At 41.4% G+C, this 19,428-nt stretch overlaps 1 protein-coding gene and 1 long non-coding RNA gene across 2 annotated transcripts; one reads left to right on the top strand and one right to left on the bottom strand.

Annotated features, from left to right (window-relative positions):
- Positions 1-358: 358 nt before the first annotated feature.
- LOC148673302 (TOG array regulator of axonemal microtubules protein 1-like) lies at positions 359-3,485 on the top strand. The gene is made up of 4 exons (XM_088630840.1): positions 359-1,267; positions 1,864-2,013; positions 2,122-2,174; positions 3,224-3,485. The coding sequence occupies exons 1-3, from the start codon at positions 1,062-1,064 to the stop codon at positions 2,165-2,167; spliced, it is 402 nt and encodes a 133-aa protein (XP_088486966.1). The 5' UTR covers positions 359-1,061; the 3' UTR covers positions 2,168-2,174; positions 3,224-3,485.
- Positions 3,486-12,904: 9,419 nt separating this feature from the next.
- LOC148673301 (uncharacterized) lies at positions 12,905-16,235 on the bottom strand. The gene is made up of 2 exons (XR_015935987.1): positions 13,036-16,235; positions 12,905-12,983 (listed from the first exon to the last, which is right to left on the bottom strand). It is a non-coding gene; the product is annotated as an uncharacterized LOC148673301 (long non-coding RNA).
- Positions 16,236-19,428: the final 3,193 nt, after the last annotated feature.

Genomic DNA, 19,428 nt, shown 5'->3' with positions numbered 1-19,428 from the left:
CAATTTATGTCATGGGGTCCAACAGTAAATATTTCAGAGGACTCAAAGTAAAGAATTTTACCAGGATTAGTCCAGCTGGTCTCAAAACTGAGCTGGGCCAGGATTCCCCAGGGTTAACTTGTGCTTTTCTGTTATTACAGACACACAAGATGGGGCACGTCCAGGACCGGTGGAGGAGCGTGGGGAGTCTTAAAAAACGCCTGCGCATGATTGGGGGGGATGGATCTGCAGAGGAGAGGGATAACATCTCTTTTCCCCCTCTGAAGAGTACCCCCCATATCGCAGGTCAGATCAGCATCTCCCACACATCTACACATCTACACTGATTTTCTTTCTCACTTTATTCCACCACTTTCTTTCAAGGTCAGGTTTTTTTCCTTCTTCTAGAGCTTTTTTACTGATGCCCCGAGGCAGAAGCCTTTCACGATCTGCTTTTGTCAAATCAGTGGTGACCAAACTGATCACAGAACGTTTCCCCACTCTGTTGTGACCTTTAGATGAGCTGTCCCCTGCCCTTAAAGGGAAGACTAGAGATGGTCCAGAGCAGCCTGGGCTGCAATCCTTCTCTAGGCCCGAGCTGGCCCTCACCCAGAGCCTTCAGTTTCTGGCCTCTGACGACTGGTAGGCATAAAGCAGTACAATCAGCATCCACCTATTCCGTTTTCTATGAATACAATTCTGACTAGTGAAAATACAGACCTTGTTGCCCATAGCTCTATACAGTTAGACCTCTTTCCTTGTCCTGGTTGATGTATTTCTTTCCGTTCACTGAATTCAGGGAGAGGAAGGTTGATGGACTGAGCTTTATAAGGCGTCTGTCCCAGCATCACCCTGCCATCCTGATCAGCAGACTGCACGATGTTTCCCTGGCGCTCGTGCAGGAGGTGTGATCTCTCCAAAATATTAATTGTTCATTTGTATGATTGCTTTTCACTGTTTTTGTATCCATTCTGAACCATTCATATAGAATGGTTCAAGAGAGGGGCACAGACGAGGCTCTGCAGTGCTGACGGTGGTTTGCCTTTCCCCAGGTGAAGAACTTGCGATCAGCTGTGTCTAGGATGGCAGTGGTGTGTCTGGGAGACGTGTTCACCTTCCTGAAGAGAAGGATGGACCCAGAACTGGGCAACACAGTGAAGGTGCTGCTAGAGAAAGCCGGAGAATCGAACACATTCATCCGACAAAGTGTAGACAGCACCCTGGACTGCATGGTGCAGAGCTGTACCCCTGCTCGTGCAGTCAACGCGCTGCTGAATGGAGGTCTGAGGTGAGGGCAGAAATATACAGAATAGAATAATACCCAGAATCTTAGGGTCTGACTTCAGGAGCTGTGAAGGGTCATTTACGTTTCATGGAGCTTGAAATCAAAGCATGTAATAAAGAATGTTTACTACAATGTTAATATCCATTCATTTTCTAACCACTTTCTCCAATTTAGGGTCATAGGGTAGCTGGAGCCTATTTCTGCAAACAGCGGGTGTAAATCAGCCCAAACCTTGGACTTGTCACCAGTCCGTCACAGGACAGACACACAGACACAGACACGTGCACACTCACACCAGAAACACTTGAGAACACACAAGCAGATAGCACCCCAGGTCCGAAATTGAACCCATTGGACACTGCGTGGCAGCAATGCTAACCACTGCGCCACCATGCTGCCATACAATGCTAACATACAGTACTTAAAAAAATATAAAAACAACATTAGACGGTTAAATATAATTTTTTATCATTTTAAAAGAAATCTGGTTAAGCATTGGAAAATGAGGTCCACGTTGCCAATGGTTAGGTGACAGGTTGATATGGTTTCAATCAAAGTAACAGCTCAGTAATATACAATACAATGTTCTGTGTGCACAGTCACCTGAACTCCAGAGTGAGGGCGTGTATGGCTCATCACCTGGCAGACCTGGTGGAGAGGATGGGTGCACATAACCTCCCCAGGGATATCACCAACCGCATCCTGCCTGCTGCCACTCGGCTGGCACAAGACGCCTCCCAGGAAACCAGGTACAAGCTTGCTCTTTTCCTAGACGGGTAAGATGGTGATATGCTTCAAGGAGCCAGCTTTGCAACTCCGTGGTGCAATGAGTCTCATGCAAAGATTTGTCATTTCAGACACTTTGGACAGCGGTTGCTGTCTTCCCTGAAGCACCGATTTTGAGCAAAAGGTACTGTCTGTGTTCTGCGGTCCTGTATTTTACAGTACAGCTCTAATTTTAAAACAGAAACATTTCATGTCCTTTTAATTGAAAAAATATGTCTAAAATGTATAAAATCACAATCTACATTCACAAACACTTAATAGGAGACAATATACATCATTAATAGTCAGACTGTTTATTTTATTAAAATGAATATTACATGTAGTATGTGCTTTAGAAAGTTATAGAGTATTAAATATTGTAATACATTTCTACCAATGCATTTTTTAGGTTATCCTTTTACATTCATAGTACTAATCTGGAATATGTTTAGCTTCCAATGTATTTAAAGGTATCGCTCACTAATTAAAAACTACTTTATTTTTTTAAATGTCTGTTATTCATAATCAGTGAATGAATTAAAGCAATAACTGAATTGTGTGAAAGATGAAAAATGAAAGTACTGTGGCAGGCCTGCTCTGGTACACCCTTAATTAAATGTAGATGGGCTGGAGCTTGAGGCTCCCAGTGATGTTGCTTGACTGATTGATGGACGTATTGTATTCCGTATGCTTCATGCACATGATCACCCAGCCATTGTCTATCCTGGTGCCAACTTCCACCTTTACCAACTCTCCCACTTTTGTGTCTGTTAGACTTCCACAGAGAATAAAATCAGAAAGTTCACAAAAAGCTGGATGTGAGCTGTTTTTTACAATTGGCTTTGTTAGACCAATATGCTAACAACAAAATCAGTTTGGTTTCTTTCAATTTGATTTAAAAATACAACTCAAATATCAAATGCTATATTAAATGTTTATTGCTGTATTTAGTCTTAATCTATTCAAATTTATCGAAGAATAGATGGGGCAAAAGACAGGGTTTTTAGTGACAGAATAAATGTTTATATTTTTTATAGAACATTTAAGCTTGTCTGTCCTTCAGGTTTCATTACAATATGGGCATTGTTGTTTAAAAACATGTTTAACAAAATATTCATCAGGAAACAATGGAGTGTGATGGGAGTGAGCATTTCTTTACAAAAATGATTTTTCTTTTGTTCATCTTTCTCACAGGGTTACTCCACCGTCCTTCGCTCTTTGCCATCTAGCACTGCCACCTTCACACTGGAACTGTCCAGCTACGAAGCCATGACTGCCCATGATCAGAACACCCTTCTCAGCCGAATGACAGGAGTGGCATGAAGCCTTCAGCCAAAGATGTTTGAACCAAGGAGTACAAGAAACTGTTTCACTCTTGAAAGCACCAGGCTCATACAAAATACCAAATGGGGTTTGTCTTTTAAGAAGGTGTTGAATAAACCTGCATTTCCTTTCATGTGATGTCATCCATTTTGCTGCAGGATATAACCTTGGAAGCACACTAAACAAAACCTATGTACAAATCCTCTGACTAAGAATAGGTAGGTGATTGTTATGGATAAATTAAGATGTACTGAACAAAGTAACATTTTACACACATCAATAAAAATTTAAAATTCAGAAGCATTGAAAACTACCCCAAGAAAGCTAGCGCCTTTTTCTTTCAGTCTTACTTCCACCGTGGAGTCTTAGATCATGGTTGAACTGAATTTAACGGGACATATTTTAACATGGAGTGTTGCTAGGGCTGCAAATATCAGTACCTCTTCCAAAAGGAGACACTTTTATGTTCAAATGCGGAACTTTGTGGGTCACAAGGGTCAGCTCGCAACCATTCTCGCCTCAAAAGCTGAGGAGTCCTCACGCGTCATTCTGTTGCGGTGGGAGACATGAGTGAGCACAGTGTCGTGTGTTGATGAGAAGTTGCTCAAACCTTACATTTCCGAAGCGGTGGAATGGGCAGTACGGGAATATATACGATGGTGGAGCGTTGATAGTGCTACGCCGAAATAACAGATTTGCAACTTTTTTTTAGTCAAGCAATACAAAAAAGAAAAATCTCCTCACTGAAACATTCATCGCAGTGGCAGCTCCTCCACCTCCTTCTTCGTCCCAAAATGCGATATTGTACGCCCGGTAGTAATGGTCAAGAGAGTGGCAAGCTATTGCAGCAAAACCTTCCCGGATTAGGAATACCGCAGCAACGCAGAAAGGTACCTATAGATTTTAGGAGTAGTTACAGTAACCTTTAAGAGAAGTTGCTTTCACTGAGACTTTATCTGGTATAACATTAGGGTTTCACTATAGTTCTACTAGTTAAAAATAGTCTGGTATATGTTTTTAAAAGTTATTTGATATGAAGTGTGTGTAACACAAGAACAGCAGGGTAGGGTGCCAAAAAAACATGCATGGCAGCGACAGAGTTTTATTTTTGTGCGGTTACTGTGCATCTGCAACCCTGCAACCTGGTAAAGGTCAGGTGAAGTCTGTTTTCTAAATTAGACTCCTGTTTTCTACACTGTGTAACCAAAGTGGTAAAAAATACATTTTTTTACATTGGGTGTCGCAGGAAATCTCTGTCGATTTTCCGTTAAGATCAGCTTCAGTAAAACGTCGTGCAAACGGTGACCTTCTACCCGCTACTTTGTGCAGAAGGTATGCAGAGGAGGAAGCACAAGAGCGCAAAGTCCAAAAAGAGCTCCCATTTTACTATTCTGAAAGCAACTAATTTGTTTGATAAAAATCGATGTGTATATCAATAAAGATGTTAATTTGTTCAGTTCAAGATTTGTAAAAACTCGTGGGAGGGCATGGGGGTGTAGCGACGCTTTCCAGCACGTGGTGAACCGATGCGACCGCCGGTGAGAGATGGGAGTCGCAAGCGCATCATTGGCCGAGGATCGGAGCAACAGAAAACGTTTAGTTCAAAACAGCAGCCAGTTCTGTCTAGGACCTGTTCTAGAAAACATGTCATGAAATACATACTCTGTATGCACAATCCATATCTCTACTGAATTTCTTTATGACTTCAAAATACCTTTTTTCTTTCTTATGTTTTATGGTCCCAATAAATTAATTCCCTATTCACACTGTATTTTCTTCTGATATTGCCAAGTTTTTGTCCTCTCTACCAGATTATGAACAGTGCATGATAAGGCTTTCTAGTAGTCTCACCTTGTAGTCTGTTTTCAGATCTGACCATAAGACCCTGGCAGTCACATAGATCTTATGATGTATTCTGTATATTATGTTCTGTATATTGATTTATTTGGTAAAATAATGTCTTCTGAAAACTGCTATGTAAAATAAAGATTAATAATTGAGAATCTCCTCAAAAAACTAATAGAAATAAAATACTGAAATATTTCGACATATACTGTTTTTCCACCATCTCTAGCTCAAATACATACTCAAAAATCTTGAAATTAAGATGCCAGTATTAGACAAGTCCAAAGCGGTTCATGGAGGAAATAGAAACATATCCTATATCCTATACAAATTGATCATGCTAGTGATTCCAATACTTATTTTTGATAGATTTTTAATGCCTTGGTATACATATCACATGGGCAATATCAATCGCCAGACAGGATTGTACTATAGGCATCTGGGTGTTTATGTTGATTCTTTAATGGTCAAATTAGAACAATAAAATTACAAACGGAATGTTTGGGTACAACATGAAGTGTGTAGCTTACTCCCTTCAGCATTGAGACTATACATAAGGTTTACAACACTAGTAAAATCACATTTATAATACTGCATTCATTTTTATTCACCATACCTCTACAATTACATTAGGTAATTAAATGTTCACACTTTTAAAGTTCAGTGGATTGGTGAATTCATAAAAATGAAAAAAGAAAAAACCAACCAAAAACAAAAGTAGTGAGAGATATTCCAGTTTATAAAAAACCAAGGAGTGTAGATGGGGTCAACCATTTTTTTGCAGCAAAAGAGCCGCAACTTGAAACTAAAAGAGAATTAATTCTTGAAAGATGCCGTGGTATTGATGCTTCAATAAAATTGCTGGGCTGCTTGTTACTTTGGAGAGCTGTGGGTGCTTTCAACAGGATTCCTAGTTAGGTGTCTTAAGGCCCAATCTGGGCTCCTTGAAGTAGCAGCTCGAAATGGGATCAATATACAGTTAGGGGTGGCTTCTCTTTGTACTTCAGATTACAATCTGTATGTTTCATATTGTTTTATAATCATCAAGGAGTTGACTTGAATTAACACTCCTCTTTTATACTGTAAACATGCTGCCTATAAACTCTGCAATTACAAATCAGCAAATAGACAACGTTAGCAGTAAGTACAGCCCCCTATTACTGTGTCTCCAGTTGTAAATTATGGAATAGAACTGCCTCATTAGAGTTTGCTGCATTTTGGTTTATAAAATCATTAAGAAGAGATTTAGGACAGTCCATACAGGTCTGATTGTTTGTAATCCCATATTTTTCATGTTTGATTTATACATTCCATTACATCTGTCATTATGCGATGTTACTGTTGTAATGCTTGAGTTGAGTACTGATACACAACACTTCAAGGAGTTTTGATTGAGTGCCAGTTTCAGTACTCTTCATTTATAATGAAGTAAATCAGAATAGTTTGTAATGAAAACTGTGTTAAGTAAGTAGACTGGAACCAGTGATCTCTCTGTCCGAATTTTGACATTTTATTGAAATAAAGAGGAGTTTACTGTTTGGACTCTGTGGAAGAAAAGGATATTGCATAAGCTTCTACCGTTCTGCATGCAGTCCTTAGGTTCATGTTCTCCAAAGAAAAGAAAGTGGGATTGATGAGCCCAAGACCTGTACTTAAATTAAATAGAAATGATCACTATATCAGCTAACTGTCAACATGTTTACTAAAAATGATCTACAGATTTAAATGTCTCTTGCAGTCTTTCTACATAAAATATGTAAGGATATTATTAAGGTTCAATTACAGTACATGGAAAAGATAAGATATGGAAATTAGCAAAACATGCATTTGCTACAAAAACTATGCCAGTTTTCTGGAAATCAAACATTAAGCATTAACAAGCACTGAGAACTTCATTGTTCCTGCCTCTCAGATGGACAGAGATCCCTGGTCTCCCCAACCGAGTGGCTCCTCTGAGAAAGACCTGCAGTTCACTAGAACAATGAATATAAGTCAGGAAAATGCAAAACGTGCCAAATGCTTTGGTAGGTACCTGATTTATGCTTCCTAGACTATTAATTTCAGGCTGAGTAATGAGTTGAGAACTGTAGTTATCAGTGTGTATACAGTCTATTTTGAATTCTTTAGCTAATTCTGAACCCAGAGAAAAAAGAGTAATTTAGGTTCACAATTACTCCACCAAAATCATTCCAAACATTTCTGACCATGGTGTGGTAAAGGAAAGTGAAGTACATTTCCCTCCTTGTGTGAGGAAAAAGACATGTGCTCCTGGTAGGGAGTAGTCTGTGTCAGTAACATGCAGTATGTTGGCAGGACTTGAGGAGATGAAGTGGGCTGTGCGTGTGCAGTGCTACAGTATATGTATGAAACACCAGGCACATTGAGAGCTCCTGCACGATTAGCAGTTGCTATAAAAAAAGATTTTCTGCTGTCCCTGTCAGAGCTGAGGACATGATCAAGATAAATTGGAATCAGGACTATATTAACAGAGCTTTGATGGGATTAACCTGCTTTGCCAAAGTGCACTGATTCCCATTATTGGTGTTTGTGTGGTCACCTATTGTGTTGATTCCTGGCTTTTCAATGCATCTGTCCTCTTCTGCTTCTATTTCTTCTCCCCTGTCCCAAACCCTCTCATGGCAAAACAGCAGCTTGGTCTGATCTTGCCATAAAGTAGAGAGTAAGAATATTCCTCCTCAGAGACTAATATTTACTGATCGGTCTATTAAAGCAATGCTTCTCAACCCTGCTTCTGGAGTGTCTTTTACTTTTCCTTCTGGCTGATCTCTAAATGATTGAGGCTGAATGATTCTTTTTATTTGGTGATTTGACCTTTTCAACCTGTTTCTACTTTTAGACTTTGGTTTCAAAGACTCTGCTACGGACATGTTACGCAAAAATAAAAACTGACAAATACAATTCCACCTACTCTGCCCTCAGTTTTCTTATTAAGTGGTAGTTGTCTTATTTGTGTCTTAGCATCTCTTAACAGGATACAAAATGATGGTATGATGTTAATTAGTATTTGGTGATGCCACTTTGTCAAAGACTTAAACCAGGTGATTTCAATCATTGTATCATACTGTAGACTGCAATGTGAATTTAATCTCAAAAGGTCCAATCACTTCATTCAGTCCATTACTTGAAAGAAGGCAGGTGTGAAACTCAAAAACTGAGCATTGATGGTATCCAACTACTTTTGAATTAGCTTAATCAAGAGCTCAGCTGGCATGGTGGTATTCCAGTACTGGGGATGAGTTAAAATCTGTAGAAACTTCAGTAGAATTTTCCAAGGTTCTTCCATAGTTTAGTTCCAAATAACTGATCAAGTCTGCATTGGGATAGACAGTAATTAGGAATAACTCTATGTAGATCGCTATTGCACTGGGGTTCCTAGATAAGCGTGTAGATCTGATGGGCAGCATGGTGGTACAGTGATGAGCATTACTGTCTTCAGCACTGGGGCTCTTGGCTCACTTCCTGGTGTGCTATCTGCAACACTAAATTAAATAAAGTGGTTAGAAAATAAATGTGATCTAGTTGCTTTTTTTATTTTTCATGAATGCCTTTCCTACTGTGTCCATCAGGTGAATTATGTGAGAATTGCCCTGTGCTAACTAAAGCCACGCTTGTGCGTTCTCGCTGTTTCTCCAATGGAATCAAGCCTGTGCCGCCGAACACCCAAACCATGCCTGTCCATGATACACGGCCTCAGAAATGTACACATTGCAAACACATTCAGAGCAATTAAAATTCTACCCTTACAGGTCAAGACGGTTGTGGTTTTCATAAACAGTGCACTGAAGCTCGTTTTCCAAGCTTGTAACTTTGTTTTTGCTTACTGCCACACAGGTAGCCTACTAGTTTTAGAAACATCTTTTCTGTTTTTTTTGTGGGGGCTGGAGTGAAGAGTGTTGATAAAATTAGCTTGTTGTTGTCCAAGCTTGCATCTTTTGTGATTTTATGTGCTTCAAAGCAGGACTGTGAACTTGGCAAGGGAGTGAACAGGGTTGACAACACTGCTCGAACTCTGTGTAGCGGCAATGCTTGTTAATAAGACAGAATTAAGTGTTGCTGTGCTTTCCCAAATGAGGCCCCATCTCTCTCCATCGTCTCTATTCATGCAGGCTGATTTAAAGATGTTTTCTTTTGATAAGGGACAGCTCCCAAATGGGGATGCACTTAGCTAAGCCTGGCTATCATGATCAATGGTCATCCATTGGCGCCTATCTGTCTAGGGAGTGCCAGATGGACATCTGGACTGCATTCCTAGGTGTCAGGAGTAAGTGACTCATATCTCACCTTGATCAACCAATCAGGGACTGGTAGGGCCGAGTAACCCACGTGGGACTCTGATGCCCATTAAACTTTCAGCCAATGAACGAGCTGAAGTTCCTCCAGGTAAAAACAGGCAACACAGAGGGCCTGAGAGACTATTTCTAACTATTCCAGTAGGAGAATTCAAAGGAGAATTCCAGGGCAGGACGGCCCAGGAGCAGAAGGCTCCCAAGGGCAGGACATTCTCGCAGCGCGCCTCCTGACCATCCTGAGACTCAGCCCGGACAACCACAGAACAGCCAATGTGTCCGAGTGCCAGAACTTTCCTTTGTTCTAAGAGTCTAGAGCGGAGGTTGCCAGAGAGTAACCAGAGGATCCACCCGAGGTTAGCACCAGCAGCAAGCCTCGTGAACAGGTCGGAACTGTGGACAGCTGAATCACTATTCAGAACTAGCGCTTCATCAGGAACGGACTGGTCCTCTTCCTGACTTGCTGGGACCCACAGTCATCTCCTCTCCTGTGCACAAACTTTGCTAGTTAAAGCCAACACTAACTAGCCGGTCAGTGAGCATCAGCAGCGCACCATCGCAAGCCGCACAGCACAGCCTGGCACCAAGCCAGAGAGCCCGCAGGAGATCTGAATCCCCAGAGATTGGATGAGTATTCAACTTCAATGCATTACAGCTCGAGAATTCAATTGTTATCCCAACCAGTTGATATCAATTTAATTCCTAAGAGTTATGTACTTGTTTTCAGTATCTAATGTAGAAGTTATAACCGAGTGCATTTACGAAACGGTCTAAATGAATGATATACTGAACGTATGTCCTCTTGATATATGTATCTCTTTGTAACTGAATGAATATATATCTTTTGTATTCTGATAACCCTCACAATAAGATCTGTTAGGTTTACATGCATATTCTATGTATTTATAAATGTATCCTCGTGTATTAGTACCTGTGTGTGTGTTGTTTGAGTTATATCCCATGGTTGGATTCTATTCTAAGGCCATCAAAAGAATCATTTCGTGATTTACGGCTACAATTAATAATTGTCCCCGTAAATGCCCAAACCCTACAGAACTTGTGCCTTCAGAGAGCACACTACATCTGTACAGAGCAGTGTTTATCATTTTTTTCACTTTTCTCCACTGTGTCTCCATTTGTGTCTTGCCTGCAGGTCCGATAACTCCCCTCCTTTAGCAGCAAGACCTCGCTTGGCTGGAGACCCCCTCCAGAAAATGGCACCTTCTAGAGTGGAGGACATCCCCAACCAAGGTGCTGACAGCTGGAGCTGCTGGCCTGTCATTTGTTTGAATGGGTTTGCTTGTGTGTATGAGTGTGTGCTGAGAAACCAGCCGTTAGACTGGGCAAAACTGAAAGTAACCTAGTACCTCTACAGTAGGTTTGAACAGTAGAGCACAGTAGAGATTGAAACGGTCTGTCTGCTGGGACTCATTTAGAGTTAAAAAGATAAAGAAGATAAAGACCTTGCCTATTTTCCTTCTCAGTCAGTTCTTGCATTTGCACGTATTGTGTTGAGGTTGGTGCGAGTGTCAGTGCGTCTGCTGCTGTGGGCTGTGGTGTTGTGAGATAGGTGAAAAGGGCAGGGAGTGTCAGGGAGTCTGCTGCTGTGGGTTTTGATAGGGGAAGGTTGTTGAGAAATGTTAACCTTGTTTTGCAGGGGTGACCTCAGATGTGAGTGTAGTGGGACAGCAACTGACCTATTGTAACGGGCCTGCTGAGCCTGAGGAGGACAGGCTGATAGTGGTGTCCCCTTCTGCTGCCAGACCCCCAGGCCGTGTGCCCCGCAGAGTTTCCAGAATCCCCACATGTGAGTCGGCTGCACCATTGGTTAAGATGTCACTACTGATAACAAGGACTGGCTCTGAAGAATAATTTAAAAACACAGACATCCCATACCAATTGGTCAAATTTCCATGCATCAACACAACCTTATGCATTATGTGATAGTTACCCCACAGAGGAATGATAATATCAGATGGGAATGCAGGTTTTAACTAATCTAATGTAATCAGTGGGACTCTAGATCATGATGATAGAGTGTTTGTAGACTCTGTGTCAACAAATGTGTAACCTAGGCAGAGATGTGATGTTATTAAAGTCATAACAATTTGTTGGTGTAATTTCTGAGCCTCAATTTGGTGAGTTGCTTTCAGTCTAATCTGGCTATTACCATATTATTAATTTAATTTTTGTTGCGTCCATTTCAGTGATGCCTGTCAGACCATGCTATTAAATCATATTTTCCAACTCACTTACACTTTAAAAATAAAACAGGTGATGCAGTTATTAATATTGTTTTTGAAATGTTGAGCATTTCATATGTTGGGTACATAGAGGGTATCTTCTAAGAAACAAATTTGTAGAGAATGTTTAAACATTTACATTAGTTCTTGTTATTGCTTATGACATGACTTGCTTCTACTGTGTTGCTTTTTATTTACTCAAACATTCCACTTTCATTTCTTTAATTCAAGTATCTCCTTTGCCCACAGAGGTAGGGTGTTTTTCTTAAAAAGGCTCCTATGTATTTTCTCCATGAGATTTGTTTGAAATTGGGACAGAAAATCTGTATTTGTAAGGTTCAGTATGCAGCGATTAAGATTTAGAGTCTATCAGTGTTGCAACTTGTAAATCAGTGTGATGGGTTGTGCTGCAGTTGTCTTTGAATAGGAGGGAGTTCATCAACTGAACCAAAGGAGAGAAATGGCAGCTAGATGGAAGTGCATTTAAAACCAAGAACAGGAGGCCCATCATTATGCAAAAGGTTGTAGGAGTCTGGATCAAGCTAACCAGCTATGTTGTCAGATCCAATCCAATACCCTGGTTTCTGGAGAAGATGCTCAAATCAATGAGCCACTAATTACCAAATAGGCTAAATTACCTGTGGGCAGGCAGTCCAACACAACAGTCACCCCTATGTTGAGGAGGTGAGTAAGAGGCTGTAGTGTCAAACAAATGACAAAGTTCAGGTGTCCGTGAAGCAGAAGTCTCTTTTTTCATATGCATATGGAAGTCCGGCTTGCAACCACCAGACTTAAAAAATAAGTAGCTGAAGATGGTCCTTTATACCTTAAAACACAAAGAGTTACTATGACATATTCTAAACAAATGATGAAAAAGCAACACCTGCCAATTAATTATATCTAAGTTGCGGACTAGACAACAGTTAGTTCTTTTCATATTCTGGGCGTACAGACAGCTTACCAAAATCTTACTGACCAAGGACAGGCAGCATCTTTATATACATTTGAGCACAAAGCCTACGTCAAGCCACTAGACTGCATAGTTTGCAAAAACATACAAAATCAAGAAAATGATATTATTATCTCACTTCCTGGGCATCTCATTTCCTGGGTATCTCTCATCTCTTCATTCTTCAGTCCTTTATAGCAATACAACATGAGCTCTGATTATTATTTGTGGCTGATTGATAAAGTATTGATTCAATATCCCCATTTATCAAAATAAAACTCCTTACACTTAACAGGCACACTGTCGGCCCCCCTCAGGAAGCCCATCAAACACAGAAACAGTAACAGCATAATAATTAATGTTCACTCAGTCTCTGGTGCAGTGGCTCGGTGGCAGTGCGAAGCGTAGATACAGCGATCTCATTCTGTCACTCAGATGGCAGAGTCAGTTGTCAGTTGCACTTGATTTGGTCCCTCCCCAGCGGGGATGCAACATCTGGCAGGGTACATCTTCCTCACCCACAACCACTCGCGAGGTATCAGGTCGTGTCTTGCCTCTACTGGAGGTCTCCAAACGTCCAGCACCTGTTCACCAGCCTCATGCACTGCTCCAATTAACAATCTACAATACTACAATAGAGAATTAGCAAATTAAATGATCCATTAGCCAGATTTGGCCCTCCAGGAAGGTTCGTTGGTTGGCCCGTGATGAATTCAAACAGGCTCTGTTACACAGTTCTGTTTGATCCAGCCCGCAGGCTACACAGAACCGCAGGCAGAACATCTACCCAAGGTGTTCCTTCAGTCTGATGTTTCGACGATCTTTCAGAGCTCTGTTCCTTTGTTCCACTGTTCCAGCAGACTGAGGGTGATCTCAGTCCATCTCACCCCAAACAATGCAGCCACAGCCTGACACTTTCCCTGTGAAGTGCGTCCCTTCATCATAATACAAGCGGCAGGGCAGTGCCCAACAGGAAAACAGATTATAAGAGCCCAGGTTTCCCTTTACAATTGTCAACTTGCCAGTGCATGAAAGGTTCCTCAGGAGCAGGCCTTTTGAGCTGTTGCACCCGCACCTGAACTGTAGTTGAGTTCCTTTGATAAGCATCACATCGAGATATCACAGAAGTGGCTACTGCTTCAAACCAGGTCCCCACCCAGTTTTGGGTAACCAGCACACCATTTGACTCACACCCGGGTGTCCGACAGAGTGCCTTTGTCGGGCTACAAAGGGCATTAGGCTGTGAGGGCATGCAGGGCGTCCAGTGTGCTGGCAGCACCATACCCAATCATCCTGCGGCCCCATATTCTTTCTAACCATGTCCATTTCTCTGCTTTAGAGGCCTCAGCCTGAATGTCCTGTAGCTGTCCCCTTTTCACCAGCAGAGGTTTCACAGAGGTCTCAGACTCCTGCTCTACCAGGACTGCTCACCTGACAGCTGCATCTGCAAAGTTGTTCCCTCGAGTTACTGGAAACATTTCTTTATGATGTGATTTACACTTTACCACAGCTACTTCAGTCAGTAGCTGCAAACAGTCTAACAGTTCAGAGACAAACCCAACATTCTTAACTGGAGTCCCTGCCGTGTTGAGGAAATCCCTATTCCTCCACCACCATCCAAAATTGTGGCATACACCAAATGTATATATAGAGTCTATATAAAGCGCTACAATTTTCCATTTAGCATATTTACAAGTTTCAATTTACAGTTTATACAGGCACAACACATAAACATGGCCCCTTGGCCACCGCATCGAGGGGTCCTGAATAATAACCCACCAGACGCTACCTCCATGCTCCTGCGCCAGCACAGCAGCTCACAACCCATTTCTTTCACTCACACACAGATTACATACAGATGATCCGTCTGAGGGAATCCAGTCCAGGGCCAGTGCCTGCAAGAAAGCTTGTTTCAAAACATTAAAAACAGTTTCTACTGCAGGGGTCAAGGCAATTTTGTCTTTAGACTGCACTACCCCACTTAAGCCAGTTCGTCACCAGGCGAGCTCGCTCAGAGAAGGCATTCACCCTGGCTTTATCATGTAGTTGGTTTTATACCCTTTTTTCCGTCCGAAGATCTAATACTTGGAGTAGCCCGGCCTTATGGATTCCCTCATTAGGTAAAACAATCACAATATCACATAACTCTTTTGAGGTAGTTCACATAAATGCTATTTCATACAGAAATTCCTTATAAATGCTGCAGGGCATCCTAGCCCAATAGGTCTGGGGTGTCCCCCACCCACATCAGTAGTTGAAACTGTACATCTTTTCCCAAGCATACTGTGACAGCTTGTATCTGCTTTAAACACAACCCGTGCCCCTCTACTCCTGTAGCCTCCTGTTACCCGTTAGAAAACTTTATATCACATCTTTATGCTGTTTTAGTCGAAGAACAGGACAAATGTGCTCCTGTGTCCCGCCGTTACTGCACACTGTAAGATTATTTCACTTTTATTTAAATCCTGAGATAAACTTAGGAAGGCTACAAAGAGGCTTATTAGTTTAAATCTATTATTTCACGCAAGGCTCTAGTTTCAGCTTCTGACATGTTCTTTAATTGAGATATCAGCCCCTTCTGACCCTCACTATCAGTAGGGTTATGAGGGGGACCCCTTCCCCCTCTGTCACTCTGTCTTTTTGCTTTTAACAATTGTCTACAGGCTTTATAAAAATGGCCCGGTCTATTACAATAGCGACACACTGGCTGTTCCTTTTTCTCCTCTTTGGGAGCTTCCATATCTCCCATTTGCAGTGCTCGCACTTTAGCATACATGCTTTGCTCTATCTTCCTAGCTTCGCGAGTTATTAAATCAAATCTGTCTCCGCTCTCCGCAATGTCAGGAGAACGTAGCTGCACATGCTTGGCAACATCAGGTTTTACTGTAGCAGTCTTGGAGTATAATAAATGTATCTAATGTGAATCTGTTTTAAATTTGCACTATTTCTTCTTTTTGTAACCTGCATCAGAAATAAAGTATACAATAAGCATATTTTGTTCCATGTAAAGGTTCGTATTACAATTGCCACTAAATCTTACCGCAAAGCATCATTTTATATAGACTGAAATGCAAAAATAAGTGAGATTATCATGCAGAAAGTGTGTTTGCAAACTTTGAATTTTTGACCATTTTTGATTGACAGGTACATGGCTAAGCAAAAACTGCAAAATTGGGAAAATTTATTTGTTGAGGAGACAAAAAAACACCTTTCCTGGAATTTAAAAGGCATCTGAAAGCACGGAAAATGCATTAAAACATTTCCAGGAGTGTTTAAACCCTAACCCTAACCCTAGCTCGGGTACTTATAGAAAAAGTTTCAAAATCCCGGCATCAAAACACTGCTAAAAATGTTACCCAAATGACTCCAGATCACTCAGAAATACTTAATGTAGCAGTCTTGGAGTATAATAAATGTATCTAATGTGAATCTGTTTTAAATTTGCACTATTTCTTCTTTTTGTAACCTGCATCAGAAATAAAGTATACAATAGGCATATATTGTTCCATGTAAAGGTTCGTATTACAATTGCCACTAAATCTTACCACAAGACATCATTTTATATAGACTGAAATGCAAAAATAAGTGTATAAGAATAAGTGTATTTGCAAACTTTGGATTTTTGACCATTTTTGATTGTCAGGTACAGTAACCTACTCAAGCAAATTTGTTTTATTACTGTGGAAGTATCTTCATTCACTTCCTTTTCATCTGCTAACCCGGAGTATTCTATCCATAGAATTATAAACCTTTCTGTAAAATCTGAAACATCCTCACTTTCCTTCTGCTGACATGCTGTTACTTTTCTCCAATCAGTTTTCGGTGGGTAATGTTCTTTCAAAAATCTCCACACTAATTCCCACCCTTCTCCCAGGTTCTTTCTTTCACACACCTGTTTTAACTGCCCTGCCTTTCTTTCACCAACTCTTCTCAAAATCATTGCCGCTTCTATAGGTCTAATCCCATATGTATCCTTTCAGTCTTGAAGTGCACTCCAGGTTTGCTGCATGCCTGACTTAGGGTGAGGCACTTCTTTAGCCCATCGGTCTATATCCTCAGGTTTGGATTTGTACCCGTCTTTGTCTTCTGATCTTTCACTACTAGATCTCTCAGCCCTGCTTATACCCCTAACTGGGCTCGGAGACTCTTGTCTTTTCCCTGTAAAAACGTTATGACCTGGGGGTTGCCAGGACCCGTCTCTATCTCTATCATATGAAGTGTCTTCCCAATCCGACCCCCCTTCTGGATACGGCCAGTCGGGATATCTGTCCCAGTCCTCATTTTTGCCTTTTAAAGGTCTCAGATCTGGATATAATTTAGGTGTTACATTCACATTACTGCATTTCCCTAATTCGTTCTTGAGACGTTCTATTTCTTCTTTTGCTTTTTCTTTTTCACTGTATAGAACTTCATTTCGTTCTGCCAAAGCTTTTAGCTTCACATCAAGACATCAAAAACAATTTAGACATCAAGAACCATCAAACATAATTAGTAATTGTCTTCATCAGCATATGTACTCTGTGTACAGTATATAACTGTATTTTATATTAATTTAACTTTTATTCCAAGCATCTTATTCTGTTCTAATGCTGTATTAGGCAGTTTTCACAGGCAGTGACTGTAAAATGTATTTAATTGTTCAAGGATTTTCCAAAGAACTTGTTAAAACCTCCACCTTGCAGCTACCCCTCAGTTCACTCAAATGACTGGGGTTCGAGACTGCTTGTCTTTTGGCCAGGAGGCTGGCTGCCTACTAACCAAATGGGTTAAACCAAATGTTTCTAGGTAGTGTTTTAACAGAAAGAATACGGTTCTGGATCCGGAGATGAAGTTAAACAGAAGAGTTTACTGCATGCAAGGAACAATAAAGCCGAAGTCTTGTTTCCCGCAAGAAACAACAAAACAGAAGTATTGTTCCAAGTGTCGGTACAAACTTTTAGTTTATATAGCCCTTCCTTGCCACTTCTGATGTCACTCGTTATTATAGTAAAGGGGGGAGGTCATGTGTTTGGCCAGTTTACAGCCTTTTGGCCAAATGTTCAGGGATTAAGTCCCCAGGGAGTTTCCTAGCTCGCATCTGGAATCCTTATCAGTTAACCCCCTTCCTGCCATAAACTCCAGCCTTAGAAGTCTAATCTTCATGCAGAAAGGACTTAAAATAAACCTCGTCTTCACATCTTGTTTCTTACTTCATTCCCCCCTTATAAAATATGGCATACGTCAGTACTGCCTATTTTTTACACATACAATGTCAGGGCAGATCTTTCCTTTCTAGATGTACGGGCATGCATTACCATGACATTGTGTGTTCCACGGTTACAACAAGATGTGATTGATGTTTTTGTACAAGTGATAGTTACAATTATACATTTAAAACAATCCTAATCCTACAAATAAATAAAGTCCTATCCCAGGACCCAAATGCAGACCTCAGCCATGTGGAGATCTATCGTCAGGATCTTGGAATAGCAATATTGACCCAACTCTGATTATCATTTTTGGCTGATAGATATGACAACACCAGGAATGTATTGATACATATTCCCCAGTAATGCTCCTCAGGCCTAACAAGCACACTGTTGGTTCACCTTACGAAGCATCAGACACAGAAACAGTAACAACATTATTCTTTCTGTTCACTCAGTCTCTGGTGCAGTGGCTCGGTGACAGTGCAATGCGTGGATCCAGCGATCTCATCCTGTCGCTCAGATGGCAGAGTCAGTAGTTAGTGGCACTTGTATGGTCCCTCCCAGCAGGGTTGCAACGTCTGGCAGGGTATCTCTTCTTCACCCACACCCACTCGCCAGGTATCCGGTCATGTCTTCCCTGTACTGGAGGTCCCCAAGCGTCCGGCACCTGTTCACGAGCCCTGTGCAATGCTTCAATTAACAAACCTACAATACTGTAATAGAGAGTCAGTAAATTCAACAGTCCGTTAGCCAAACTTGGCCCTCCAGGGAGTTTCTTTGGCTGCCCGTGATGATCTCAAATGGGATCTCAGTCTCACAATTCCATTTGCTTCAGCCCTCAAACTGCACAGGACCACAGGTAGAGCATCTACTCACGGTGTTCCTTCGGTTGATATTTCCCTAGTTGGTCTTTCAGACTGTGGGTGATGGGGGCAATGTAACTTCCACCTCACCCCTAGTGATGCGATTACAACCTGGCACACCTTCCCAGTGTAGTATGCCCCTAGATCAGTATCCAAGGGGCAGGGCAGTCCGCACCACGGGATCATCTTTGTCATACACCTGGGTATCCGCCAGCATGAATTTCTGGCTACAAAATGGCATTAGGCTGTGAGGGCATGCAGGGCATCTGGTGTGCTGACGGCCCCACATCCCATCATCATGCAACCCCACATTCTTTTCACATTTTTTCTAACCACATCTATTAGAGGCCTCAACCTGAATTCTCCCTTTTCCCCAATAGAGGTTTCACAGGGGTCTCAGACTCAGACCCAGGATTATTTATTGTGTCATTTACACCTTACTACAGCTACTTCAGTTGGCAGCTGTAAAACTACAAATGAGATCAGAGACAAACCCAGTATTCTTAACTGGAGTCCCTGCCGTGGTGAGAGAATCCTATTTTTCCATAGCCATCCAGAATTGTGGCCTACATGCAACAAATACATAGATTATATACATATACAGTAACCCTTTAACATCTTTCTTTTTACAATCTTCCATCAGTGCTCTAAACTGGCTTGCTGTGCAGAGGCAGTGGAGG

This window comes from Lepisosteus platostomus, chromosome 4, assembly GCF_059453375.1.
Source record: "Lepisosteus platostomus isolate fLepPlt1 chromosome 4, fLepPlt1.hap1, whole genome shotgun sequence".
Classification (NCBI taxonomy): Eukaryota; Metazoa; Chordata; class Actinopteri; order Semionotiformes; family Lepisosteidae; genus Lepisosteus; species Lepisosteus platostomus.
Note: the sequence above shows the minus strand (reverse complement) of the source record. Positions and strands in the feature narration are given on the sequence as shown.